Source organism: Hypoxylon trugodes (assembly GCF_022578975.1).
Source record: "Hypoxylon trugodes strain CBS 135444 unplaced genomic scaffold F4822scaffold_12, whole genome shotgun sequence".
Taxonomy (NCBI): Eukaryota; Fungi; Ascomycota; class Sordariomycetes; order Xylariales; family Hypoxylaceae; genus Hypoxylon; species Hypoxylon trugodes.
The window spans coordinates 285,716-312,630 of NW_026250027.1; the positions used below are offsets into that span (position 1 = coordinate 285,716).

Genomic DNA, 26,915 nt, shown 5'->3' on the forward strand with positions numbered 1-26,915 from the left:
GGCGGTCTGTCTGATGCACCCAGAGAGATACCGATGACTTCTCGCTGTACTGGACTGCAAACCAGTGACTAAAAGGACTTAATGCCGCACATATATCGTAGCGGCGCAGCTTTTAGAAAGAGAATACAAATCTTGACTGTCATGTAAAGACTAGGCACTAGCTCGAATACGCCTTATTCACGATCGACAAGTGCTGAGGACAAGGATATACGCCGCATCAGCGCATCTATTAACCCCAATCAGAGGACAGCTATTTGGATTGCTTACGCACCATAAATCCCAGTAATTGACCTCGATGATATATCACATTCCCCACTAAGTCTTATACAAGTCGTTGCGGATTGTTTGCCTTCTGTTCTTCAATACTTCCATGAATACGTCACTACAATGTTTCTCCCGTTCGCCAATTTACACTTCGAGGCTCCGCGCCTCGTTGGATTGTCGGTTATCCTCGTCGCGGCCTTATGGCTGGGAAACATTGTCTATACGGGCCTCCGAATGAGGTTTAAGTTTAGGAGGATGAAACATCAAGGGCTTGTAAGTCGTTCATATCGACTTTCCAGTTCCGTCACTAAGGCGGGACGAAAATAGAGAATACGCAATCTCGATACGAATTGATTCTGATAATATTCATATAGCCCGTTCCTGAACCACACTCATTTCTTCTTGGTCACATCCCATTAATGAAGAGCTTAAAGGATGGTCTGCCGAAAGATGCCCACGATGTCTATTCCCATCAGAAACTCACCACGAATTGGCGGAAATACTTCCCTAGTGAAAAGGAGAAGTGTCCACCAGTGATTTACTTAGATCTGTGGCCATTTGTATCTGAACCGTTTATCATGGCTACTAGCCCTGAGGCCTGTTTTCAACTCACTCAACAGACTCCTCAGCCGAGACATCCTGGATTTTCGTGGGCTACGTTTCCGGTTACGGGTGGTAGTACGTACTAAACGATCCTCATTTCCTGTCTAGATTAGAGGCATTACATGAAAAAAAGATTAAAGGCAGGGCCGCTAACTCCTCTGCGTACCTATAGAGGACTTGATATCCATGGACCCACCGAATCATCGAATATGGCGTTCTCGGTTGAATCCGGGGTTCTCAATGCAGAACCTCTTGTCGCATGCTCCTATCATAATTGAAGAGGTCAGTCTCTTTACGAAGCTCTTGAAGGAACAAGCCGGAAAAGATGGCACTTATGGAGAACTATTTGGGCTTTTCGATAAGACCGTAGCCTTGACGTTCGACGTCATCACACGAGTCTCGCTGTAGGTAAACATGTGTCGTGCGCAGCGTCACTTTACTGAACTTCGCAATCGCTAGAGATCTCCGCTTGAGAGAGCAGACTGAAGGCCCCACGCCGTTCCTCAACGCCTACAGAAAACTTATTACATACATGAAAACCGAGAATATTCGAACGAGGATCGAGCGTTGGAAATCGTCATATCGGCAGGATGTTGCTTTAAATTCCAAAGTTATAAGCGATACATTGCTCCCACTGATCCAGTCAAGCCTGAAGCCGGATGCTAGCAGTCGGAAGACCATTATCGATCTCGCTGTTAAAGAGTTCAAGAAGGAGCACGCGGATAAGTCCGTCCAACCAAGTAAAGAGTTCATCGATACTATCGTCTCTATGCTTAAGCTCTTCATACTAGCTGGTCATGAGACGACCGCTCAGGCAATGTATATCTTCCGGCGCCACTAGGGAAAGGGTCAAGGCACCTCGAATCTGACTAATACATGTCACAGATGTTGGTCCCTCTACGAAGTCCACAGAAATCCCGGAGTACTCAAAAAGCTTCGCGAGGAACACGACCAAATCCTTGGCTCGAACCCTAAGCTTGCAGCAGAGGAAATATCCAAACAACCCGGCAAGCTTAACAGTCTCCGATACACAACTGCCATCATCAAAGAGACCCTCCGTCTGCATCCTCTCGGCTCAACTCTTCGCCAAGGAAGCCGCGGTTTTAATATCGTATACGAAGGGACCGTCTACCCGACCGAAGGGTCGACTGTATACACCAGCCCCACAGCAATACATTACCGTGCCGATCTATTCCCGCGACCTACGGAGTTCTTACCAGAGCGCTTTCTCGTTCCTGAAGGGCATTCATTATACCCAGTCAAGAACGCATGGCGCGCTTTCGAGCTAGGAAGTACACGGTGTATTGGGGAGGAGCTTGCGCTGATGGAGTTAAAGCTAGCTCTAGTATTCACGGTTAGGGAGATGGAGTTTGAATTTGATGGGGTGGGATGGCATGATTTGCAGTAAGTTCTTTTTCCACCTTTGTCCCTTTATTTGCCCCTTTTCCGTGGTGGGAGTGACTAAGAAGTATCAGGGGCCGCACGACGCCGGTGGATGCTATTGGCGGGGAGCGTATTTATCGCACTGGTAATGGTGTTGGGAGGCCGAAAGATGGGATGCCTACGCGCGTTAGGCTTAGATGAGGGTAGGGTTTAGGATGTGTCTATGTGCGGTTAGCTAAAGGGGTGGTTGTGACAGCAAATGTTATAAATGAGAGGAAAAGATTAGATTTTCGGTTGAACTTTATTTGGAAGATTGCTATTGCGTAGGGAAGCTTGACGCTTATTGAAATATAATGGCGGTGCGGTATGGCCAAACCACTCAGGGACCGTGTGCTTACTGGATTATGTACTTAGACCCCCGTAGGTCCTTCAGATCTGAAATTCGATTTTTCAACTTTTTCAACACAACCGCATATCTACACACCTTGTGGTTAACAAATGATCCATCTTCACCTAAGAGGATATGCGATTTCCTAAGGCAGAAGAAAGATAACTGTAGCTGCACCCGGCAGCTGGTAAGTGCACGACAAAGGTGGATAGACACCTTGAAAACAAGTTAATAGTTTATACACATACAACTTGTTGAGGGGAAAAAACATATTCTTTCAAACAAGAATAATCTTCTTCAACATTTCCTTTTCAGCAGAATTCTTTCTTCGAATAAGCCTGAAAATTGTCAGTATATCTACCTGCACGATATCTTTTCTTGAATTTCCTTTTCTTCTTCTGTTTTTATTTATTGCTGACTTGAAATAGAAAATATCTTTTTAGGAAACCGTAACGGATTCTACGAAGCAAGAAATCTAGATCACAGATATCGTGAGAAACATCACACGTAAGTACGTGAGTACTGAGGTACCTGGAAGTATCTAAGTATCTCAGGTGGATCCTGAAATTGATTTTCTGCCTTAAGGTACGTACCGTGATCTTGTACCGTGCGCTAATCACGTACTTTGTACCTTCTGAATAATCTGCTGGAAGGATCCACAAATTTCGCCTTAGACCCACGCTGACATAACTCGGAACATTCCACAGGCATCTTCCTCGCGTCTCACCTTCGCATCTACATCTTTTTTACCCGTCGTCCACATTTCACCCCGACGAACTTCGACCATAACCCACACATCTTATCTCGTCCATCGCCCATTTTCCATCGCCATTCTGCCATCTTGGCAATCATGGCGCCCAGTATGGACGATGACATGATGCGCATGTTTGGCGGCGGTCAGAACCAGCAAAGTCAAGATGGAGAGTACAAGCAAAATCTGAACCAGCGACTCCTCTGTCCCGACTGCAATGAAGATCCCCCGAATCTCATCGAAGAATTCTCCTCCGGTGACATGGTCTGTGGCTCTTGTGGCCTAGTCCTTGGCGATCGCATCATCGACACCCGATCCGAGTGGCGTACTTTCGCCAACGACGACCAAGGCAACGATGATCCCTCCCGTGTTGGTGACGCTATGAACCCTCTTCTTAATGGTTCCCAGCTTGAAACAAGCATCGGATTCGGCGAAGGAATGCGCGCGCGAGAGCTACACCGTGCTCAGAACCGAACAGTTAATGACAAGGCCACCAAGAACTTGTTAGCTGCTTACCGAGAGATCACGAACTTGTGCGAGGCTATTAGCATTCCCAAAACCACACAAGACTCGGCAAAGCACATCTTCAAGCTTACTGAAGACAACAAATTGTTCAAGGGCAAGCCGCAAGAGGCCGTTATCGCCGGTTGCATCTTCATCGCTTGTCGCCAGTCGAAGGCTCCCCGAACCTTCCGTGAGATCTACTCTCTGACTAAGGTCTCCAAGAAGGAAATCGGCAGAACCTTCAAGGTTCTTGAGAAGTTCTTGCAGAGTAACCGTGACGCTAACGTTACTGGTTCGTTCCTCATGGTCGAGAACTACGAAGCCACCGGTACTACCGGCGCGGCTGAATTATGTGCTCGATACTGCAACAACCTCCAATTCAAGAACCCTCACCTTATGGAGAAGATTTCCAAGACTCTCGCTGAGAAAAGTTCGTCTCTCAAGGACCTCGCTGGTCGATCTCCCCTATCGATCGCTGCTGCCGCCATCTACATGGCATCTCATCTCATGGGCGACTCGAGAACGTCGAGGGATATCGCGGCTGTTGCGGGTGTCAGTGATGGTACTATTCGAACTGCTTACCGTCACATGTACCCCTCTCGTGACCAACTTGTTGAGAAGGACTGGCTCGCCCCGAAGGGCAACGGACGCATGGACCGACTTCCTGTTAACTAGTCGCGAAGGGATAAGGGTGATGTCCAGAATGCTCTCGGCGAACTGGCATTAGGAGACGGTAATGCGACGGATGCAGGGTTAATGCATCTTGGCTGAAAAGCTACGATGAACCAAATTTGCCATGAGCTTATGAGTCTTATCCATTCTCTGGCAGATCTGATTATGAGATACACAGATCATTTGGTACTTTCCCGTCGTTGTTTTTACTCGCTTCCTTCTCGATTCTTATTTCCATATTCACCTGGCTATTAAGCTAAGGTGCCTTATTGCGCAAGGAAGAGAAAAACGTACTCGCCGTGGGTGATTTCCGTTGGCCGGTACTAATTTTCTTTCAATACATATTCTGCGCTGTCTTGCTCTTGAAACATAGAGCTTTGCGACCGTCCATCCACGAACACGTTATCGCATACGAATACGAGGTTGTCATCAACAACATCGTCGACAGAGGGTTTGCAGCACTAAATTGATTATAGGCTGCAAAGAGTTTTTTCATGACGAGGGCATCTGTGGCGTGGCGTGGCGTGGCATACGTGGTAATGGATGGAGAATTTGATTTTTCACGGCACATGCTCTACTGGTTAGGCTTTCACGATTCTCAGGGGGTGTTAGGGATCGTAGATGCAAATTGAAAAAGCATCTATACGAACTCTTGCCTAACTGCTGTTGACTAGAGCTATGCCTTAATGAAAGCTGATGCATTTTTAAGTTTTTATTTGTACTGGCGCGCAAGGTGAGAGTTCTTGATGATATTATACCCCTTCCTCTTTTGTTTTACTTGATTATAAATTTAGGGGTTCCTAACAATATATCCCTCACGGGATTGATCCGATAACAAGCAGATGTATTAAATTGAATAAACAATGGCGTTTGTCATATCTTTGCTATAAATTTATTATTTCCTCATGATCATTAATGCTTTTTATGTGCTCTAGAATATACTCGGTGATATGGCAGCCCTACTGCGTAACATGTACGATGACATAATTCTGTATTCCATTTCGCAATTTAGTCTTGCAAGCTAGAGCCCGATATTATGGATACAATAGGAGCTGGAAGGAACTTTGAAGCTACTCGGTAAATAATAGCCCGGTAAGAAAGGGACGATCCACCGATATAGGCTCTACTTTCCGGACCCCGCATGCCGGCTACATTCCGTTACACGGCATATTGCGTGCGTACATGTAACCCGGTAAATACGTGCTTGGAACTTTAACTTTATTCCTCCTATTACGTAGATTCATTTCTACCTGTCACAAAGGAAAGAGTTTAACTTTCTCCCTCTTTTCTTCTTTTTTAACGACTGATGCTACTAGCTCGACTCACCTCTCGACGTGTATACTCCTCGATACCTAAACTTAGACAAATCTCTACCGCAACATCCCCCACTATGAAGCTCCTCTACCCCACCTCCCTCAAACTCGACGTCCAAAGCCTCGAAGGCTTCGCGCCGACCTTACATCCCTACGATGTTAAGAAACCGATCCCGGACGAACATACCGATGCCGAGATCCTCGTGACTTGGTGTAATAGCGCGGATAACCTGAAAGACGCGGCGAAGAAGCTGGGGAATTTGAAGTGGATACAATCACTTGCTGCGGGACCGAATGATGTCCTGAACGCCGGGTTTAAAGGGGATGTGAAGGTTACTACGGGGTCTGGGTTGCATGATCATACCGTTGCTGAACATGCGCTCGGGTTATTGCTTGCGGGGGCTAGGCGGTTTGATGAGATGCGCGATTATCAGGTGCAGAAGAAGTGGCCGGGACATCTTGGCGGGCCGCAGCCGGATAGACCTAAAGATCGGTTTACGACCCTAAGGGATGCGGAGGTGCTGATTTGGGGGTTTGGAAATATTGCTAAGACGCTTACGCCGCTGCTTACTGCGCTTGGGGCTAGGGTTACGGGGGTGGCGAGGTCGGCGGGGGTTAGGGATGGGGTCGAGGTTTATGGCGAGGATAGGTTGCCCGAGTTGTTGCGGAAGACGGATGCGCTTGTTATGATTTTGCCGGGGTCGGATACTACGCTTAATGCGTTGAATGCCGAGAGGTTGAAGTTATTACCGAATCACGCGTGGGTTGTTAATGTTGGTCGTGGTACGAGTATTGATGAGGATGCATTGGTTGATGCGCTGGAGAAGAAAGAGATTGGTGGTGCAGCGCTTGATGTGTTTAAAACGGAGCCCCTGCCTGAGAGCTCGAGATTGTGGCTTGCGCCGAATGTGATTGTGAGTCCGCATGCGGCGGGTGGTAGACCGCAGGGCGCGGAAGACTTGATTACGTATAACTTGAGGCGGTTTTTGGCTGGGCAGGAGTTGAGGAATTTGGTCGCGTAGCAATTAAAGGGAGTGAAGAGTAGGCTGTGAAGGAAGTCGTGATTCAGAACGGTCGCTGAGTTCCTGGCTTGATATCATATGGAAGAAGGGATGGTGGGGGAAGAGAGCATCGTTAAGGGATCCCATACGGTTAGCCTATATTCAATATTCCCGGTAACTGTTAGAACTAAATTCAATTCACTTTCCAAATACTCTTTCGAGAGCAATTGGTGCATGTTCTATATGTTTCCCAGGTCCTTCAAACTGCATGCAGTATGATAGTACCAATCCTGTTCAACCCACAAGCCCGCTTACCCCTTAGCGAAATGCAGCACGATTAACAGCAACAACCTTAGCCGGCTCTGTCTGATTATTCAGCAGGCTACCACTTGTACTAACATACACAACATCCCGATCTAGTGCTGTCCTTCCGAACGCAATAGCCGTGTCACCAGCCACTATGTCCTCCTCTGCACCACCGACTACAGCTTCAAACGACCCACCCGCTCGCACCACAGCGACAATGTTACCGTCATTAGTCGCAGTCCACAAAAGACCTTGCCTATCGAACGCAAAGTCATCCACATGATCCGACTCCGGAACCAACGAAACCACCTTTTCCACCTCCGCCGTTGAGTTTGTAGAATTCGTCACAGGATATCCCTGCGCATCAATACGCACGCGGTAAATCCCCGCAGTCGCCCAATTTCCCCAATACACATATCCACCATGTACTTTCAACCCATCGATACCAAGCGGTGGTACACTACCTGCCGGGGCCATCATCTCCGAGACTTTTAGAACCATCTCATACGCACCAGTCCGCGTGTCCAGACGCCAAAGACAGCTGCCGTAGCTATCGCTGATGAGGACTACGTCGCTGCCATGGTGTACGGAAGACGGCACGAATGCGACGCCATTGGCGAGTTGGACTTCAGGAAAATCTGTGGTTTTACGGATTGACGGCGCTGAGGACGAGGAGCTGTGGAAGGATACTTCCCACACGATAGCGGAGCCGGGGATTGGGTCGCCGACGGCATGGTACTGGGCTGCTAGTATGATGAATGTGTCAGGTTGTATCTCGGCGATACCAGTTAGACTGGTCGCATTATCGAAGAAGTGAACACGAGAGAGCGTGGGTGAGGGACTGTAGGGTTGTTTGACGGTGTAGAGAGAAGCATCTGGGGTGAGAAGTGTTAAGAGGAGGTCGCCGTTGGGGCGGATGGCTAGGTTTTCTATCCATGTGTTTGTTTCGTTGAATTGGAAGATGGTTTTGGCTGGGAATGGAGGTCCGGTGGTGTTAGCGGCGCGGTGCTCAAGTAGAGGGTCTGCGACGGCTGGGGAGAAGTTGGTGGTTAGTGCTAGAAGGGTAATGAATTTCATGGTGGCTGATTATTTTCCTAGGATGCCCTCTCACATGATCTGTGTGAGTGGTTGCTTTCCAGGGGCACAAGTTATTGGGACAGACGTCCATCTTATTTCTCCCCTCACATCCTCCTTTTGGACATTCTCAGCTTAGTTTCCGCGGATGAGAGAGGATGCATCATTCGAGAAACTCCGACCACCTCGTTCCTTGGCGGTTGAAATCTAGAATGCATCGAGCTGCAAGCGATCCTGCGCGCATGGTTATCCCGTAGTGACGGAACACGGAGTTATCTGATTCAGCTGAATCCATCGGCCACGACGATCATACCCTGTAATTATAGGGGTCTTCAGCGCACGACTCCCCGTAATTACAGTAATACAGTACGTGATGCCACCATATTGTCCTTTTGTACGGCGTTTTGGTGTAATGACTGTTTTGTGTTTATTGGACCGCCGTAATTATGTTACCTTTCTTTTTGAACTTTTATACTTAATATCTGCCAAACTTTTACATAAGATTCAGTACCTAAATATGTCTAGAAGAAAGAACGCTAAACGTTAAACCCGAAGAAAGCGTCGCTTCTGCCGTCGTTTCTGGTGCCGTAGAAGGCGGTGCCAGGAGGCAGGTTTAGGAGCGACGCCGGACTGAAGTCGCGTGATAATTACGGTATGGTTAGACGGGGATACCGAGTAGCGACGGTCCTAATCGATTGCGTCTGTCGCTTTCGAACCTTAACATGGGGAGGCCAGTCAAGAAGCCCGTTACTTGCGGCACGGCTCTCCTTTAACCCTAAGCTACACCCGGCAGCTGGGAGGTTCAGGGGGAGATAACACTAGTACCAAGAATTAGGTAAATGGCTTGCGGATGGCTCACTCCGACTTATCAAGAGTAAAGTAGACCTCTTATTAGATAATATCCAGCACATGATACATTGTGCCGTGAAAAATGTGAGATGAATGCACGTCTGGCCAGCCTGAGGGGAGTAAAAAAAAACAACGTAACCCCAGAAAGCCAAGGGATTCCACAGGCCAATAATTCCCCCCTGCACATCACTATGCCCTATTTTACTTATGATAGTGTTGCTCACAGGTGGTTTAAAGTGTGATGGAGGGAGCTTAGTGAAGCTTTTTGGTGGAATGGCCTTAGCTTTATTGAGCTGCTGAGGCTTATTTATGAGTGGCTAGGTAATTTATCGTGGTTTATTACCATTAGCGGCGTAAGTTTAACCCAATCCCGGAGGGTCAGCAAGACCCGTCTCGAAGCCCCCAAAAGATCCCAATAGCTTATGAGTCCTAGTAATAGGATGAGCCTCTTCCCGTCTGTTTCGCCGTCCGTTTTATTCATGCTATTGAGGGTTAGTAAATATGCACACTCGGCCCCGACGAATTAGTGAGTATAGTGACGTAGTTAGGGGAGGGTTTATAGAGCTTCATTGATGGGACGTGATTCGCTCTCTCCCGCCGTTCAACTATACTTGAGTACATCATTCCGCTGTTCCATTTGGGTGTTACAGACGTTGATTTTGGTTGGTGGATTTTATTTGCATCGCTTCCAACCTACGTTTTCGAATGACCCGAGCCCACCGACATCGACGGAACACCGCCGTACGAACATCTCGGGTCCATTCCCGGTGATAAATATGTAGTCCTCTTTAATGTGCCCATTGATTTGGCGAAGCGCAATTATATGTGTCATGGCAGGCAGTTTTACTTACCCGTCGCCTCACCATACTCGCTATTTTACACGATCGATTTTTATTGCGATCAATACCCTTTATGAGGATGGCGGGTAGATTATTTCACGAGTTCTGAGTTATGCGGGGCGTAACAGGCGCCGGCGACGAGCGGATATTTTTGACGCGGTTGGTATTTATTGCCGGTTTATCGCGTTGCTTGAAGGTGAACTAAATTTTTTCTTTCGATATTTTCCCCCATGTTTAGAAGGAGTGGTGGGAGATTAAAGCCTCCTCTGTAGTATCCAAGTATACTTAGGTCATTTCGAAGTACCAGATCCGAAATATGAAAGCTTTTTGGCCACCGACATTGTTCGTACTTGAGAAATGGTGTAATGTTGGCACTGCTTCACCCGCGGGGGTGACGACGGCGACGACCCAGGGGAACTCCGCCAGGAAGAGGCCAGACGCAATCTGAGTCTGTCTGAGGCGGTGGAGCTATTGCTTCGGGACAAGGTCCCATACCTATTCGAACCTTACGGAAATGGGGCCTCTTTTAAGGTCCCTTTAAACTAACGGCAGGCGCATTGGAGTAGACTATTATGGTCGAATATATATTTAGAATCCAGGAGCACTTTTAATCGCCGTCGTGTACCGAAAAGTCCCCGGCCGGGTTATGCAGTATGCCAGAAAGTGGGAGTGAATATTGGCTCCATTTAAAGTCGTCGATGATATGGGTGCATGAGGCTCTTTAGTTATGCTCGCCTCTGAGCGTTGTTGTATGATCCTAGCCTCCGGCCCTTCCAAGGTTGTTGGGGAGCTCTTAGATGTCTCGCATGCGTTCAACTGCATGGAATAATCCACCAGAACGTACTCTCCACGTTGGTCTGTTATTTGGCTTTATATGTCGTTTTGCGTATCGCCAACCGATCCAACATGGATGAATAGGAGTATATTCACTATTACTCCTTTTATGAGGCTGCGTCCTTGGTGGCAGTAGTATTGGTGAGCAAAAGCAGTTCTGATAAAAATAATGTTGAGGAAGTATTATTTGTCGCGCCATAGACGCCGGAACTTAGGCAAAAGAGATCGGTGACAAGATATCGAAGGGCTTAGAGCCCTACCGATCCATTAGCCCCATAGCACCCTTATACGGGCATTTATTTATGATGCTAGAACTATGTTAGCCTACTGGTCAAGTTCCAAACTCAGGCGGGTATGCGGGTTTTAACGTACTTTTACTCGGCCATTACCTCCTTGTTCCGGATGTTATTTAGACAATTGACCTAGGGTCTCTCGACATCCCCCGAAGAGATAGTAATGTTCCTAGAATTAAAACCTATAAACGACCAGGCGTGTGAAGCGATCGATCGAACGGTGAATCAGCTTTTACACGTCCTTAGGGGCCCAAGTATTAGCGAGCAAGAAAACCCGGCGCTTCAATGCTATAGGCAGCGTCTTAAAAGCCTATAGGCGGCCGGGGGTGGTCTTGCCGTTACTCGTCTTGGGGACGTAAATTCTTTTAACGAGCCCTTCGTTCTCGCCAGTCTTTCGGATTCGGGGACAGAGGTAATTTTAGAGTCCCCTTAATGTTTGTCTGCATGGTATACAGCTTAGGCAAGTTCAATATGGGTAAATGTCAAAGTTCGGTTAGGTCGACCTTCGTCCATTGGTGGCCCTTTTTTCATGAGAAGTGTTAGTGGCGCGATGTCAAATGATTGGTGAAGGTATAGAAATAAGTGCTTACCCTTGCGCTGCTATTCTTTTCCCATCCCCTTATTATATTAATGGGAACGTTGCCAAGTTTGATTGTGGTGAAATTCGGGATGTCTCCGATTAGTCCTCGTATTATTTTCACCTTGCCTTGCGCCACCTCCTTCTTAAGGTTGTTGGGTTCTTAATATTGCCATTATAGGTGTGGCTATTAGGCTCCGTCCTGGCGGTGGGTGTGTAGGTCGGCTGGGTTAACTGTATCTTCCCTAAGTCTACCCTCGTCGTCGAAGAAGTCGGCGCTGTAGAATTCGCGAGCCTTCCACAAGCGGGTGCCAGGTTAATTTAAGTCGAGTTTTAATGACATAGTTATGAATGTGTATATTTGCTGTAGAACGAAATGGTGTTTCGTCAACTTAATCCCATACTGGTGGTTACCATCCGATGGTCGAATAGCAATTCAAGACGAGACATCCTGGTTCGATGGGTAAATTCGTTGTCTCTTCGACTCTGTTAGATGCAATTCTCGCGCCTTATTTCTAAGCCACGGTATATGTTCTATTGCGTCGGGTCATAATGTGTTATCTGTGTCGAGGGCGCCGGCATCTTCTCCTCTGTGAGCCCGAAGCCCCGTAGACGGCCTGCGACGTTTGCTTCGAGTATAGGCGACTGAAGGCCTCGATGAAGACGACCTCGAGGCCACGTTTGAATGCCTACTTAAAAAGTCCATAGAGGTATGGAACGCAACGAAGTCTGTCGACCCAGCCTCCCTAGCCGAATCGAGCTACCCGTGCCCGGGTGTCTCTTGTCAAACCCAGGAAAGGTTCGTCGGGGCGGCTGGACGGGGTCTGCTGTCAGATGTATTGAAAACAAAGGAAATAGTCAATATGTTGATGGTGATAAGTATATATAAGAAGTGAGACACGAATGTATTCGTATTAGGTTGGGGTGAGGTGAATTGAGTTGATCTGGATTGAATTGATCATCATAGAGGGGATGGAGCTCAGGTATATATGAAAATATCTTCTTACCTGCATTCATTACCTTTGAAAAGAGAGAAGAAAAAAGGGGAAACTTAGATGCTGCCACTTCGGGCGCTTCTGTTTCTCCTTCGATTACTCGAAGTCACGAGTGTCGAACCGAATAATTCGTGCACCGGTGTTGCATGCAAGACCACATCATGATCGGACTCTTGCATAGGGGAAATGCGCTCAAATGTCAGTATCCTAACAGTGTCCGTATGGATGTCTTAAAAAAAGGGTCTCGATGACCTGACCCTCCGATTCTATCCCTGACCAACACCTGCAAGGTCCATCTCCTTGGGACCGATCTGCATCTATGTTTCACACCTCTATACCCATAAAACCAGCTGACATGCCGCATCATAGGCAGCAATGTCGTGATATGCGCGCTCCCGTAAATCCCCAACAGAACGCCACAAGGAAATCAGGCAACAGTCCATCCGTGCTCTCTCTTGTACCACCTCAACGTGTCCATACCGGCAAGAACCCGCATGCTGATCCTGGCATCAAGGACGAATGCTTCCCACTTGGCCACTTTATCCAACCAGGACTGGCACTCTTCTGTCTTCTCCCGCAGCCAGTCGTCATCATCTCCTTTCTCGGTTGTCTCTCGGAGTTCAGGCTTCTGCACCTCCCACCATGCAAGTACCGCCATTTCATAATGAGCTGCAGGTAACGCGTAATCGTCTCTGTTAGCACGCTTGAACGCCATTCTGCAGCACATGTTAGTCATATTCATTATGTAGGTAGGAGGGGAATTGGGAACGCACTTATCCATGGCCAGAACGTTATCGAGCAGCTCGCGTGCCTCACCGAGTCTCCCCAACGAACGGGATACTGCAGCTCGACACACATCACGAGTAGCCTGCTCATCTATCTCTGTCTTGATCTTTTTCTGTACTTCCTCGGACGCTGTTAGCCGGCCCCAGGACAAGATCTTCTCAGATTTTTGCAGCTCGGGAGCTAGCATCTTCTTGGTCCCATTCCATAGGTACGTCATCTCTGCAGCTGGACTGACACCAATGATGTCTACGAGATCGGTGTCTAATTCCTTGGCTCGATCTTCCCACTTTTGCAGCTTTCTGGTTACGAATTGCTCAAATGGCAGGGGTCGAGCTAGGAAGCGCTTCTTGCCGGCTACTGTAGGTGCTTTTCGGAAGAGCTCGTTTGCTTTCTTCTTGTGGAGTTGAATCTCTGACTCATTCTTCTCGTCACTGTGAAACGCATCCCGATAGAGCTCCAACTCAGCACATCCAGCGATGTAGTAGTACAAGGAATGACTCCAGTCGTTGAGCTCAACACACCGAATGAAGTTGTCACGCATAGCGGGGTAATCATGGATGTACATGGAATCTAACGCCATCTCGAAGTTGTTCAACGCTGCAACCTGCCGCATCTTTGAATCTTTGTTATTTTTCAAGATTTCGATTGCACCACGCAAGTCTTTGTTGTAGCCTAGGACTTGTGCCTCCTCGAAAACCCAGAGCTTGCTATCCGGATATCGGGCGCGCATCCTAGAGAGAAGCTCCTTGAATTTAGCTCTTGGGTACGCCAGAACTGCACCCCTCTTGGCGTCCTCTTCGGAGGGGAGAATATCAGCGATGCCTAGGAGTCCATTATAATAATTAAGTAACATGAACCCAGCCACGGCTCCATTGATGTTATCAAATCGAGAGCTCTGCCAAAGCATGCGGACTCCGCGCTCACGATCGCCCCGAAAGCCGATAATGGATAATAGACGGGAGAAGGTCGGTGGAATTGTCGATAAGATGAGTAAGAGAGCACCGAAGCACATGCTCACACCGCTATGAACAAAGGCATCGACAGGATTCTTGAAAACGTCCGAATCGGGACTGCTTTCTAGGCCAATTTGCGACGACGAGTTCGCTAGCGCACTTGGTTTGTCTGCTGGTTGTGGCAATGTCGAGTCGGATTTCAAAGATAGTTGGCTCATTCTTTTCTCGGGGCTGTTGGAATCCTTGATTAGATGCCCTTCATAATTTAAGGGTGTTTGCGCTCCGGAGTGTGCCTCGTCCGCGTCCACAAAATCAAGGTCGGTGTCTGTGTCGTCACTGCCATTCCCACGCTGACCGGAAGTTGAACTCGAAGACGACGAGATATTTTCCTTGGAGAAGTCCGAGCGCAGACCCTTTCTCTTCAAATATGCCGCCTCCGATTGCATTATTTCATCTAGAGTGATGAACGCCTTCCGCAACTTGTAAGCACCTTTGATGGCCTCTGTCAAGCTCTCATGAAGGACGGACACGACAGCAAACATAAGCTGGGAATCCGCCATAACTAGAGAATACTCGCTCCCCGGGGGATATACCCGGTCTTCTGCCTCACTTGCGCTTCTACCCTCCTTTTGGGCCTTCTTCATCTCATTCCACGCATTGTTCTCGCAGTCCGTGAGACGCGTGACTGCTTCAGCCATAATTGACTTCTCAAATCCGAGGATACTTCTCATGAAAACACAGACGCACATTCCCAGGTGATGAAAAGAGGAATCACCTTTTCGTAGCCTCTCCTCCGCGCCTTCGATATCGTCATTCATAATCATAGCCGTACCAATCAAGGCATCCTCCAAGGCAGCTATTTCCTGTGCCTGAAGATCTGCCTGGGAGGTTGAAGCGGAGTTCGACTTGGAGCCGGAACCCCGAAGCCAAGCTCCGATCGAATTCATGGTGAGATATTGACTGTGTATAACCTCGGAGCAACAACAAAGAGGATGCCGTCTTGGAGGGAGGGATGTACGAAAATTCGTCCCGTTAGTGTCTTAATTAGAAGGCGGCGATAAGTCCGTAGTATCCGTAGCTGCCGCGAGGTAGCCGTCTAGTTTCTAAGTGGGATGGTCTAACGTAAGAGCATGGCTTGAAAATCTCTAGTACGTAGACAGTAGGACAAAGGATTGATACATTCAGCTTTGGTTTAGAAAAAAAGACAACGCAGAAAAAAAAGTAGAGGATTATGTAAAAAAGTAGGACTTGAATAAGCACAATATTGTATGCAACCTTGGAGGTATTGACTCGTGTGCTGCTGGGGCTGGGCTGAGACCAAAGTCACCTTTGAACCCCAAATAAGGCGAATCGGGATGACGTCTGTAGACCGGGAGATAAGGATGAATCCCGCCGACACTAAACTAGATTGAGGTGTCTTGGTGAGTTACTGAATGTCTAAGTAATACAATCCCTGAAGGTAGTCATGAGTATGGTCATGAGTGAATGGAAATGAAAACAATGTTTCTTATAAAAGCAATTGGAAGTGCCGTGCGTTATCTTTGAAACCCCTAAACGAAATATAGAGGAAGTGTAAGGAGGTTGGCCAAGAAAGGGCCCTGATAGTAAGCCTGACATAAATAAATAGGGATGTTGTAATGTTGTAGCAGATTGCGGCTGAGCACACTAGAAAGATGATCTCTCAGTTTACATGACACCAAATCCATGAATTAAATTCAACCTTGCAGCAAAGCCTACCGGATCAATAACACATGTGCAGGTGCACAATAAATATTGAGTTGGTACTAAAGAAACAAAGCTCGGAGCCTGGCCTGGTTTTAGCTGGGCATTGCTGCAGTTGTATGCAGGCGAGAACCTTGAAGGTGCGTATTAGAGGCGTATTGTACTGCAGTTACGCAAGCTTATTGGGTCCTTCTCCGCCCAACCTCGGGAAGTGAACTGATTGGTTAGTTCGGAGATAAGCCCCATCTACTTTCTTAGGGTAACAGCTACCTATGTACCGATAGTTGGCGCTAGAACAGTGTGGTAGAGCTTATTAACAATCTGTATTACATAAGATAGCAAGGCAAGCTCGAGAAACATCAAACCCGCAAACTGAACCTTGGAATTTCAAAGCCTCGTCTCTTTCCTCCGTTCCACATTCAGCCTCGCCCCAAGCAAGACAAATTAATAACAATAGCAGTCGATTAAAATTGCATTTATTTGTCCAATTCATAGATTTGGCTACTGCTCGATCAAAGCACACGAAACCTCTCAAACAATCGAATAAACCTAACCATGGCCGCTCCAACGAACAAGGCCGGTGACAAGCCCGCTACTGAAACCGCGAAGCAAGAACAATCACAACAACCCCAGCAGCAGAAACCTACTGCTGCGCTTGAGGAGGACGATGAGTTTGAGGATTTCCCTGTTGAAGGTACATTTACCTCTGAAACTGCTACAAACACGGGTGTACCTTTTGCCGTCATCCATCTACATGCATCACTTTTATGATGTCGTCCTACTTCTGCTTCTATACTAGGCTTTCATTATACACCATTACTTCATTGCCCACCAGCATTGCCATACAATGATCATATATGACCGTCCTGAATACTAACACGCCACAAAACAGATTGGCCCGCAGAAGAGACCGAAGCAGCAACCACTACCAGCGGCGACGGCACCACGACACAACACCTATGGGAGGAGAGCTGGGACGATGATGACACCACCGATGATTTCTCTACACAGTTGAGGTACGTACAAACATGCGTATACGGATACACGCTCACAACCACCCCCATCTTGCATCCTTACCACGTATCTCGTCACCTGGAACATCTCTTTCGTCCCCGCTGCCCCAACTATTACCGCACTATCGGGGACCAACACTAACTCCTAAACAGAGAAGAACTCAAGAAAGTCGAGTCGTCGAAGCGAAGATGAAGAGAACAACCTACACCATAGTTAGCTTCCAACCACATTCGATCTAAACGCGCCCCAAACCAGAAACGAGATGGGAACCCGAACGAGATAGGAACGGGAACGCAGGGCTAGAGAAGTAACGAAACTAAATTGATTGTATTAAATCCTTGGCTTTTCTACGGCATCGTGACGACGCGGGAAGGGAAGTGAACAAGATTACCTACGATCAATAAATAGATTGGCAGACTGGTAGATACAAGGATGCTTGGTGGATAATGAATACCTGCTTATTCCTACTCCTAACACATCCGTGTATCGCCTTCTTCCGTGTTGATACCGAAATAAGGCTTACCCATCCCCAAAGTTGAGACATTTCCTAACTTCGAAGAAACTAACACTACAGGCATAAATTATGATCTAATACTTGTATTTGGTATTCCTCTATTCTGTTTTAGCTACGTCATACGTAATGAACTCAACGCATACTTCCTAACGTAACATTATTTGTTTGTATGTATCAATAAGCACACCAAAACCGCAACAATGATGATGTTAAAGATACCATCCGGCCGGTCTATGTAACCAGACCAGCACCCGGCATCCCATGTGGATTCAGGTAGGTAAGCTACCCTTTGAAAATCGATCAACTGACCGACCGAAACCCCATTTCTAGGCCATATTTGCCGTTATCCGATGCCAGTCTAATTTAAAGACGCATCGATAAACCTAACCCTCATTTAGTGCTAAGAGCCACGACACCAGGTAGCGCCTTGCCCTCTAGCAATTCAAGGGAAGCACCACCACCAGTCGAGACGTGCGAGCACTTGTCCTCAGCACCGTACTTGGCAGCAACGGTAGCGGTGTCACCACCACCGATAATACCAATCTTTCCAGCGGCAACGGCAGCCGTGAAGGCATCGAGTGTGGCTTTGGTACCGTTGGCGAACTTCTCGAACTCGAAGACGCCGGGGGGACCGTTCCATAGGATGGTCTGAGCGGAGTCGATGGCTTCCTTGTATAGCTTGATAGATTCGGGGCCGCAGTCTAGACCCATCCATCCGTCGGGAATACCGTCTTTATCCGTAGCAGTGCTCGTGGTAGCGTCTTTGTCGAATTTGTCCGCCGTCACGTAGTCGACGGGCAGGACGACCTTGACGTTGTTCTTTTTGGCTTTTTCGATAAGTGTGGCTACGTTCTTGGATCCGGCTTCGTCGAAGAGGGAGTTTCCGATGCTGACGCCTTCGAGGGTCTTCTTGAATGTGAAGGCCATGCCACCGCAGATTACGATGCTGTTGACTTTGTCGAGGAGGTTGTCGATTAGCTGGATCTTGTCGGAGACCTTGGCACCGCCGAGAATGGCGAGGAAGGGGCGCTTGGGAGACTCGAGGGCTTGGGCGAAGTAGTCGAGTTCCTTCTTCATGAGGAAGCCGGCGGCCTTCTGGGGTAGGTCGACACCGACCATGGAAGAGTGGGCTCGGTGGGCGGTTCCGAAAGCATCGTCTAGAGATATCAATTAGTTTTCTTCGTACTCCGAGAGTCGGTTTAGGGAACTTACTGATGTAGACATCACCAAGAGCTGTCAGACCCTTGCGGAACTCATCAACCTTAGCCTTATCCGCCTTAACCTTCTTGCCCTCCGCATCCTTAGAAGAACCCTCTTCCTCGGCGTGGAAACGCAAGTTCTCTAGAAGAACAACTTGGCCGTTATCCGCTTTGTTTACAATAGCCTCAACCTCGGGTCCGACGGAGTCTGGTGCAAACTCCACGCTCTTGCCAAGAAGCTTCTCAAGCTCAGGGACAACGGGCTTTAGACTGTATTTGGGGTTGACCTTTCCATCGGGACGGCCAAGGTGGGACATCAATATGACAGCCTTCGCACCGTTGTCGATAGCATATTTGATTGTGGGAATGGCACCAGCGATACGTTGGTTGTTGGTGACTTTCTTATCAGCATCGAGAGGGACGTTGAAGTCAACCTTTACAAAGAAGTTATATTAGTTTATATGGCATGAATGCGTGATATAATGGATTGTAGATATTATAGCAATCGAACACTGCAAACGAGATTCGTATTAAATCATTTTTGGATCACTCACTCTGATGAGCACTCTCTTGCCCTTCAGGTCAACGTCCGTGATGGACAACTTGTTAGAAAGAGACATTTTGACGGCTAGATGGTTTCAATTGACACTTGGATTTGGAGGATAATTTTGAGGAATTAGAGGAATAATCACAAAGTAGGTTTGCGGTATTTCAAGGCTGATGTTTTTATTTTTTTTTCCTAGGATGTCCGTAAGAAAAAACACGCAGAAGGGAAGCCGGACTAATAATACTGGATGGATGGAGGGGCAGAGGGGTAGCAGCTCCCCTACAATTTGGTGGGGTGAGGTAAAGGAGCTTGACGGGTGACGTCCGGTGGCTGCACCTAACCACGCTAAATTTAACATGCATATATGTACCTACGCCGGCAAATTTAGTGGATGGATACATCGCCGTTTTAGATTGACTTAGGAGATTCCCGCTTGACAACCGCGATCCTCCGTTCGTTGCGAAAACTAAGGATACGTTAGTGGTGCGATGAACCCTCGGCCGATCGTCACCGTCCCGACTCCCGTTGTGCTCCAATGATCAATGTCCGTTTACAAAGGAGCAAGTCGGAATATTTCTGATACCGTATTTCGTAGTTATGAATTGGCCAATGATAGTCTTCCACCCAGGCACTTAGGTTGCATATATTCCCCGGGTTTCTATAGGAGGCTTAGAATTTCGGGGGATAGCCTCGATCGTCATGTAATTGGAATCACGGAAGCTCAGTGTATGTGCAAATAATGCTTCCGATTCCTCCCATCTAGGTAGATACCTATATACAGGGTTATCCCAGGTTACCCTAAATCTTCATCCAGAAAGAATGCGCCGTCCTGTATCGTGTCCGCCGTCTTGATTACCACACGAAAATCATGTTTTCCGACACCGTAACGCCCGCCGGATTGACTTCCAAGTCAGGATGTTATATAGTAAGGAGAGGGCCCAGTTATAGTGCACTGAGCGGCATGCAATTTGTTTATAGACGAATATTAGGAGAGTAGGGGGCTGGTTTCTGTTCAACCTCCTCGGAAGCGTTCGTAAGCGAAAGGTAGGCAGTCCAGGCGATACCAATGGTAGAGACAAATGGCTAGAGTGAACTGTTAGTCAAAACATGTGCCATGAATCTTATGACGAATTAACTTACCAGCTGGAATTGCACAGGCATCAACCTGAAGTTGATGATTTGCACAGCAGGCCAGACCATGAAGTTCGCCTTCAGAGTAGGAATGTACATATCCCTAAGCTTGTGAGCGACAGCTCTTCGGCCACCACCTTCCGCTACAGTCATGACTGTGAAGAAGCATCCGATACCAAAGGGTGCGAAAATTAGCTGGTCGAAAGCCACTCGTTTCATCGCTGGGCCAAATGCGCTCGTCTTCGTGATGGGGAATGCTCGCGACAGAAAGCTGAACCACTTATATTGTAAAGGAGCCATTCCAAAACCATATGCCATAAATCTCGTTAATCGCTCGAAGTCGAAGGGAGGCGGAAGATCTTTGGACTCGGGGATTAGTTCCCGCTCGTTCCATGGGTTCTTGCGGTCTAGTTCGTGGATCTCGATAGCTACTGTGTCGTCTTTGGTAAGACCGCCGGGTTTTCGTAGCGCACGTTCTCGGACGGATGTGATGGTTTGGGCTACGGTGTCGGCGATACCACCAAGGACGGCGTTCGTTACCATCATTGTAAGGACTAAGTTGTATATCGTTAGCATCGTATGGGGCGAAATCGTAATAAGGTAGAAAGCTTCATACCTGGCCGTTCATCATAGTAAGCGTTAAAGCGCGACACCAGGCGCGCGATAATTGCCATCTCGATGAAGAAGATGACTGCATGGAGAAGAGGCTAGATACAGAGAGGGAAGATGTTAGTAAATAGGAATATCGGTTAAATGGATAGTGGTGACGTCTTAGTATATGGATGACGATGAGGAGGATGACAATGAGGAGGATGGCAATGATGGTATGGATGCGGACGACGATCGAGGCTGAAAGGGAAGAGCAGGGCTAACGGTGAGATAAGTTCGCAAGGGATGAACATACGATGCGGTCAAATATGAATTTGCTATTGATGGCGCGAATGAAACGCCGCCGAGTGAGTTCCCAAGCCATTTTGGAAGGGAGTGGAAAAGGCCGATTTCGAAAAGAATCAAATGGGAATGGCGCTCTTCGGATCTGGGGCTTGAAAACTGGGCTTCACGAAGGCTCGTGCTGGGGATTTTACGATCGATGACGACAGATTGATGATTCCGATAAGACAGGCAAACCCCGTTTTGGCACTCGTTACCAATAATAAGACCAATTGTCAAAATGGGTCTGGCTCGAACCAGCGAAAATCAATCGCGTCTTGGCCTAGCGACACGATCAAATGGACCCTGGACAAACAAACACCGATCGGATCTAAGTGGATAGTGGATAGTTGATATGAAGAAAATGTTGTTGATCTTAGGTTTTTTAGATGGAATTCTAAAGGAAAAGAATTCGAAATTGAACCTGCCCCAGTCTCAAGTGATTAGGTTGGGGTAAAGGGAAAGCACGCAAGGCAACGGCACTGACGGGACGGCTGCTACTGCACTGCCTGGATCATCAATTTCCAAGTCCAGTCAAGTGACGGTATAAATAGTCCCGATCGGCGCTTTCCTCCGCTTTTTAGCTGTGTAACCACGTCCCCTTTTTCTTAAATATGATCACTAATAATGTAACACAAATAAAAAGAAATCGAGAATTTAAATAATCGCAAATAAAAAGTTTATGAGGGTTAAATGGTAATCATAGAACTAGAGTTGAAGTGAATTTAACGAATGTTATGTGGTCTTCAGAGTAGTGGGATAGCCGCGTAAGTGCTCTTCTGTTAACCAACCAGCATTTAGTCGTGAGACTAGCGGTTAGAAAACTGTTACTTTATAATTTTTAGAAAGCTCATTAGCCAATCCATACGACAGGAGGTATCAGGCCAGACAGACGTGGTTTATTGGCCTTTAATTTGACGTATCGCCGTAAGGAGGCAATTTTAACATGCCTACTTCGATATCATATATTTCGGTGCCACGCAATCAAGTCTTTGTTCTGGTTTGCGCGTGTGTAACTTCAATCTAAGCTTAAGTAGGATAAGGTCCGAGCGGTTGGTGCTCATGATCTTGATAGGTCGAAGATCGGATCACCACAGGAATTGGGAACCAATTAGAATACCAAAGGTCTTTTCATCCGTTATATAAAAGGGAAGTAACAGCTGTATTTCCGGTTTGTATGAGGCAGGCACTCACAAATATGGACGGACGTAGTCTTGACTCATCCCTGAAGAGGAAACCACTATGGGTTCCCGGAGTCATCGTACTTTCGGCAACAGAGCACGTGGAATATTTTTGTTGCACCGCCGGATTCAAATCCAACTCGGCGAGAATCTGCACAACGGTGCTTAGATAAAGCGATACTTTTACCGCCTATTGATCCTTGGGGCATGTTAGCTCAGCGCCCACATTCCTTATCGGATATTCAAATCTGAATTCGCGAACAAGCTATACCGGTCATTGCGGACTCAATATGGTTTTCAACAAGAAAAGACTTTACATTGCGCTGTATCCCAGCCCTATCGCCGAGGATGGGTTACTAAAGTAAGCAGTTCTCCTAACCATCATGCTCTCCTGCGGGTCTAATTTCTCTTACCTAGGTACCACTGGAGTTTTCTCATCGGCCCTAAGTACGAAGACAAGGGAGAGGTTCCCGGCACGCGCTACCACGTCAAGAAGGTACCCACCACGGGGAAGTGGATGTACGAAGCACGGCCTCTGCAGAATATACAGGGAGAGATCAGACTCCTAGCTCGCGTCCTCATCGCCAAAGTTACAGACGAGCAGCGACTCATCAAGATCTTCCAAGACACACCGATCCTTGACAACAACTCGAAGTTCAACTCTTTGTCGTGGGTCATCGATGCATTCTCGCGCATATCGAAGAACAGAGAGGCCGTCGGAACCGCTATATTAGACTGGAAGAAGGTTGAGGACAAGACACGCACCTATGTGGAACGGAAGGCGGCAGAGGGAAGATATTCAATAGGCCAAGACATGACTAAACCGAAGCCTACGTGGGACATGCTCGCAGGCGCGGAGATCATATCGTGAGAATAATATTTGTATCTGGTCGGCAAGGTTTTAGCGAAACGCGACTGACTATGGGGGTATATGATCACGAACGAATGAGTAAATGAACGCGATGCTTAGATTTTTCTCCGCCGTTTTTATAGTGTTTCTCTATTTTAAACTTCCTAGTGTGTGACTTAAGAAAACTAGGAATAGTTTCCCTTCCATGCCCACCTACACAGCCGACCAATATACGCGGGGCATTAGTACAGACTACTTTCGGCTACGAACCAGATAAAAGGATCCTATTCTATAATAGGGTCGTTGGGAGGAGGATGACAGTAGTAGCCCATGTACTTCCACATATCATGAGGCCTTAAGTTGCTTTAAGTTTCCAGGTACTCAGTAAAGAAGGTAATATTGCTGAAGATATGTATTCGGGATTGGAAGTTGTATTGGTGAAGAAGAATTAGGTAATCAAACTCTATCAATCTGTTGATTACCTGATACAACTACCTAATGTCATTACCTAATCCGCACCTACAAGAAGACTCTTATGTAAGCAGAGTCATTCTCAAGCTCGCTTACTCATCATTAAAATGTAATTGAAGAGGGGTCCAGAATTATGAACTTGCAGCCATCAAACTTCAACAATTTCAACTAAGCTGGCTTCTGAAGAATTACAGAATCGATTTTGCAAGTCACAGTATTCCCGCTCACACTTGCCCTCAAGCCAGAGATAGAATAAACGCTTGCCGAATTGTAGTTTTCGGGCTTCGTATTACACCAACTCGAATCCGTACCAGTACTCGTCTATGTTCCCAGTTAGTCGGAGCATGTAAAAAAATAGCGAGCCCGCGAAAAAAAAAAATGAATACTGACAATCACAACATTCGAAAATGCAAGCGGTCCGAAGTCCCAATTAACGCTAGTGCTACGATATGTCAACCCTTACTGCTACGACGTCAACGGATTGTCTAGAATAACTCACAGTTCAATGGCGAATAGTGCCTGATTGAAAGACTTGGTTCCTAAGGATGGATGTGTGAGTACACATTCGGAAATTCTAGGGGATCTTTCGGCCTACCTAATGGAAAGCTATCCGTCACCTTCTCGCCAGTAGATTGACGGGTAAGAGTCGACACCCAATTTGAGCCACCGCTATCCAACTTATTCTCGAATGTCACTTTCTCGTTGGCATAGGTGTTAAATCCACTTCCCCACGGAAGATTGGGATTTGAGCAACACCAGCCCGAACCAATCCACCAAGTCCCGCTCCGACCGTCCAGGACATTTTGGTACACGCCGCTATTGTCAGTAGGCTGGAGTCCAGGCCAGAGATAGTACACCCCGGCTTTCTGCAGAGTCGGGATCGCCATTTCCCCGGAGAAAGATGTGAATTTCTCTCCGGATGCCGGATAGTACCGGAGGAAGTACCACGTGGCTGCCGATGCATGGCTGACGAGAGCCAAGAACGATATAAGTAAAGTCGCCAACATCTTGCAGTAGAAATTTCCGTAGCGTGAATGCGACTAATTAAAATTGAAAGAGACGCGCAAGATCTACAAAACGGAAACGCTGTTCACTTATAAGCGGCTGGATAAATAAGGAATTTATAGCTCTTATTATAACAGCAGAGCACGGTCTAGATTCTTGCAGTCATTAGACGACTTTCCTAATCCACTAGCTCTCCGGATGGTTTGATATGAACCGGCCCTACGAATCACGGTCGCATCCACGGCGATGTGTTATAGACCAATTATAGATGTGGGCCGTTACGGGGTTTATTGTCGTATTGGTACACATGCTATCGGTTTTACCATCCCACCGGGTTGTATTTTTCCACGATTCGGCTTTCGTTGAGCCCCATGCCCTTGAGATGCATTGATTGCTACCCCGATCCAACTTGTATGGGCTTGTATTTGCGTGGGCGTTTTCTCGAAATGTTATTGCGCTACGACGTACGAATCGTCAGACAGGTTCTTTCATACGGTTCCTGCGGATTCATATCGAGATGGTGTTTCTTGTGTGGAGACGGCGAGTCTTCCAATGGAAAATCGTGCGACGCGAATATCCTATCCTAATCAACACCCACCTCGAAAGTACCGGAGTCCTCAAGGGAATCTTCCGAATCTGACGGTCCCGTTGTAGGTATAGCCCATCCATATTTTCGAGCTAAACTCTCAATTCTAGTGTCGCTAGGAGGCTTGGACTGTTTTCTCTCGTTAATATTTCTAAACCACAATTTGCGGAGGATCCGTTCCTGACAGGCGAGTTCGAGATGACGCCGGGCTGACTTAGCAATGTCTTTTCGGCAACCGTCAGATGCGTCGAGGACAACTTTTAGTCCTTGAAGGTCTTCCGTCACGTTTGGGTCGAGACCAACACCAAGGCTAGTTGAACATTCTTGAGTGGTGGATACCGGGACGATTTGTGTAAGTTTCGTAGTGAAATAAGCCAACTCTTCAGTCAACTCTTCGAACTTCTCTCAGTTGCAGATAACCCAGCGAATTCTCTTGCTTAGAGCTGACGTTTTGATTAGCAGGTTTCTCCGCGATTTCATTCTCTCAAATTCTTCAACAAATTTGCTCATTCTCCCACAACTAATCACGGCTTCAGAGTTCCCTTGGTCGCTGGTATAGCGCCCGCTTTCCATTAGACCATATCGACTCTTGAGTTTGGCCTCGTCGCCTAATAGGAGCTTTATGCATCATAGTATATGGGCAATAGCCTGTCGAGTGATATCGTCATCCAGTCTTGGATCATACTCCGCTCTCAAACCTCGCACTTGCTTGGGCCATTGCAATAAAATCGCCCTCTCAATATCGATCTTAGTATCAAGTATTTCATAGTCGCGACCGAATGCTCGCGAGTTCATAAACCCACTAAAAAGGTCAATGGCGTTTTTGAAGGCGCCTATTACGCCTGCGAGCCCGACGACTCCTATTATAAGGCCAGCGACTTCGGCCATCTCCGACGCATCCGGTAGCTCTGCCGATAATACAATAAAAGACAAGGAAACATTTAATAATTAAAGGAGGATTATTAAATACCAACGTCAAAAATCGATGCGAGTCCCTGTGTGGGGGGGAGGCTGTCAGTCGAGGCTGAGGCTAGACGTAGCAATTTCGACATTCCCACTGTCCACTATTAGGCACTCTCTTGGGCGCCCCGGCACTGCCACCGAAATTATGCTACCTCATGTTGAGGACATATGCAGGCTACTGAACGCCGTAGTATCGAGGATGGGCTTCACCATTAGTAGACGATAGAAAAGCTCTCACCAATTAAAAGATACCATGACCCCCTTGTCTTGCATATTTGGAAAGGGCGTCTGAAATCTCTGAAGCTATTCGAAACCTTATGTTTAAGGGTTCGCTCGGGTGGGTTGGATGATTTACTTGCAGGTGCACATAGTAGGTTTTAATGTGCCCGAAACCATTCTATAGGGAGCTTATCTCAC

General features: G+C 47.3%; 11 protein-coding genes across 11 annotated transcripts; 5 read left to right on the top strand and 6 right to left on the bottom strand.

Annotated features, from left to right (window-relative positions):
• The first annotated feature begins 514 nt into the window (after window positions 1-514).
• Window positions 515-2,715, top strand: F4822DRAFT_421831 (cytochrome P450). Its single transcript, XM_051459839.1, has 5 exons — window positions 515-942; window positions 1,040-1,271; window positions 1,327-1,686; window positions 1,753-2,271; window positions 2,343-2,715. The coding sequence occupies exons 1-5, from the start codon at window positions 684-686 to the stop codon at window positions 2,449-2,451; spliced, it is 1,479 nt and encodes a 492-aa protein (XP_051308784.1). The 5' UTR covers window positions 515-683; the 3' UTR covers window positions 2,452-2,715.
• Window positions 2,716-2,868: 153 nt separating this feature from the next.
• F4822DRAFT_89469 (TFIIB-domain-containing protein) lies at window positions 2,869-4,734 on the top strand. Its single transcript, XM_051464132.1, has 3 exons — window positions 2,869-2,985; window positions 3,067-3,223; window positions 3,346-4,734. The coding sequence occupies exon 3, from the start codon at window positions 3,489-3,491 to the stop codon at window positions 4,566-4,568; it is 1,080 nt and encodes a 359-aa protein (XP_051308785.1). The 5' UTR covers window positions 2,869-2,985; window positions 3,067-3,223; window positions 3,346-3,488; the 3' UTR covers window positions 4,569-4,734.
• A 790-nt stretch (window positions 4,735-5,524) lies between these two features.
• F4822DRAFT_89842 (D-isomer specific 2-hydroxyacid dehydrogenase) lies at window positions 5,525-7,049 on the top strand. The gene has a single exon (XM_051464140.1). It carries the CDS (start codon window positions 5,872-5,874, stop codon window positions 6,898-6,900), a length of 1,029 nt encoding a protein of 342 aa, XP_051308786.1. The 5' UTR covers window positions 5,525-5,871; the 3' UTR covers window positions 6,901-7,049.
• Window positions 7,049-8,587, bottom strand: F4822DRAFT_89615 (uncharacterized protein). Its single transcript, XM_051464135.1, has one exon. It carries the CDS (start codon window positions 8,260-8,262, stop codon window positions 7,198-7,200), a length of 1,065 nt encoding a protein of 354 aa, XP_051308787.1. The 5' UTR covers window positions 8,263-8,587; the 3' UTR covers window positions 7,049-7,197.
• A 4,128-nt stretch (window positions 8,588-12,715) lies between these two features.
• On the bottom strand, window positions 12,716-15,734 carry F4822DRAFT_89609 (uncharacterized protein). The gene is made up of 2 exons (XM_051464134.1): window positions 13,420-15,734; window positions 12,716-13,362 (listed from the first exon to the last, which is right to left on the bottom strand). Exons 1-2 carry the CDS (start codon window positions 15,330-15,332, stop codon window positions 13,074-13,076), a joined length of 2,202 nt encoding a protein of 733 aa, XP_051308788.1. The 5' UTR covers window positions 15,333-15,734; the 3' UTR covers window positions 12,716-13,073.
• Window positions 15,735-16,455: 721 nt separating this feature from the next.
• Window positions 16,456-17,860, top strand: F4822DRAFT_89665 (DSS1/SEM1 family-domain-containing protein). The gene is made up of 3 exons (XM_051464138.1): window positions 16,456-16,801; window positions 17,000-17,123; window positions 17,274-17,860. The coding sequence occupies exons 1-3, from the start codon at window positions 16,663-16,665 to the stop codon at window positions 17,311-17,313; spliced, it is 303 nt and encodes a 100-aa protein (XP_051308789.1). The 5' UTR covers window positions 16,456-16,662; the 3' UTR covers window positions 17,314-17,860.
• Window positions 17,693-19,688, bottom strand: F4822DRAFT_89646 (putative phosphoglycerate kinase PgkA). Its single transcript, XM_051464136.1, has 3 exons — window positions 19,389-19,688; window positions 18,848-19,268; window positions 17,693-18,792 (listed from the first exon to the last, which is right to left on the bottom strand). Exons 1-3 carry the CDS (start codon window positions 19,452-19,454, stop codon window positions 18,026-18,028), a joined length of 1,254 nt encoding a protein of 417 aa, XP_051308790.1. The 5' UTR covers window positions 19,455-19,688; the 3' UTR covers window positions 17,693-18,025.
• Window positions 19,689-20,237: 549 nt separating this feature from the next.
• Window positions 20,238-22,052, bottom strand: F4822DRAFT_89603 (Mpv17/PMP22 family protein). The gene is made up of 4 exons (XM_051464133.1): window positions 21,417-22,052; window positions 21,129-21,219; window positions 20,522-21,066; window positions 20,238-20,464 (listed from the first exon to the last, which is right to left on the bottom strand). The coding sequence occupies exons 1-4, from the start codon at window positions 21,483-21,485 to the stop codon at window positions 20,354-20,356; spliced, it is 816 nt and encodes a 271-aa protein (XP_051308791.1). The 5' UTR covers window positions 21,486-22,052; the 3' UTR covers window positions 20,238-20,353.
• Window positions 22,053-22,260: 208 nt separating this feature from the next.
• On the top strand, window positions 22,261-23,928 carry F4822DRAFT_89658 (uncharacterized protein). The gene is made up of 2 exons (XM_051464137.1): window positions 22,261-22,984; window positions 23,041-23,928. The coding sequence occupies exons 1-2, from the start codon at window positions 22,914-22,916 to the stop codon at window positions 23,492-23,494; spliced, it is 525 nt and encodes a 174-aa protein (XP_051308792.1). The 5' UTR covers window positions 22,261-22,913; the 3' UTR covers window positions 23,495-23,928.
• A 184-nt stretch (window positions 23,929-24,112) lies between these two features.
• Window positions 24,113-24,951, bottom strand: F4822DRAFT_434946 (uncharacterized protein; the record flags this gene model as incomplete). The annotated part of the gene is made up of 4 exons (XM_051462099.1): window positions 24,113-24,265; window positions 24,335-24,386; window positions 24,444-24,483; window positions 24,540-24,951. The coding sequence occupies 4 exons, from the start codon at window positions 24,949-24,951 to the stop codon at window positions 24,113-24,115; spliced, it is 657 nt and encodes a 218-aa protein (XP_051308793.1).
• Window positions 24,952-25,135: 184 nt separating this feature from the next.
• F4822DRAFT_440740 (uncharacterized protein) lies at window positions 25,136-26,423 on the bottom strand (the record flags this gene model as incomplete). The annotated part of the gene is made up of 3 exons (XM_051462783.1): window positions 25,136-25,934; window positions 26,064-26,153; window positions 26,241-26,423. 3 exons carry the CDS (start codon window positions 26,421-26,423, stop codon window positions 25,533-25,535), a joined length of 675 nt encoding a protein of 224 aa, XP_051308794.1. The 3' UTR covers window positions 25,136-25,532.
• Between the last annotated feature and the right edge of the window lie 492 nt (window positions 26,424-26,915).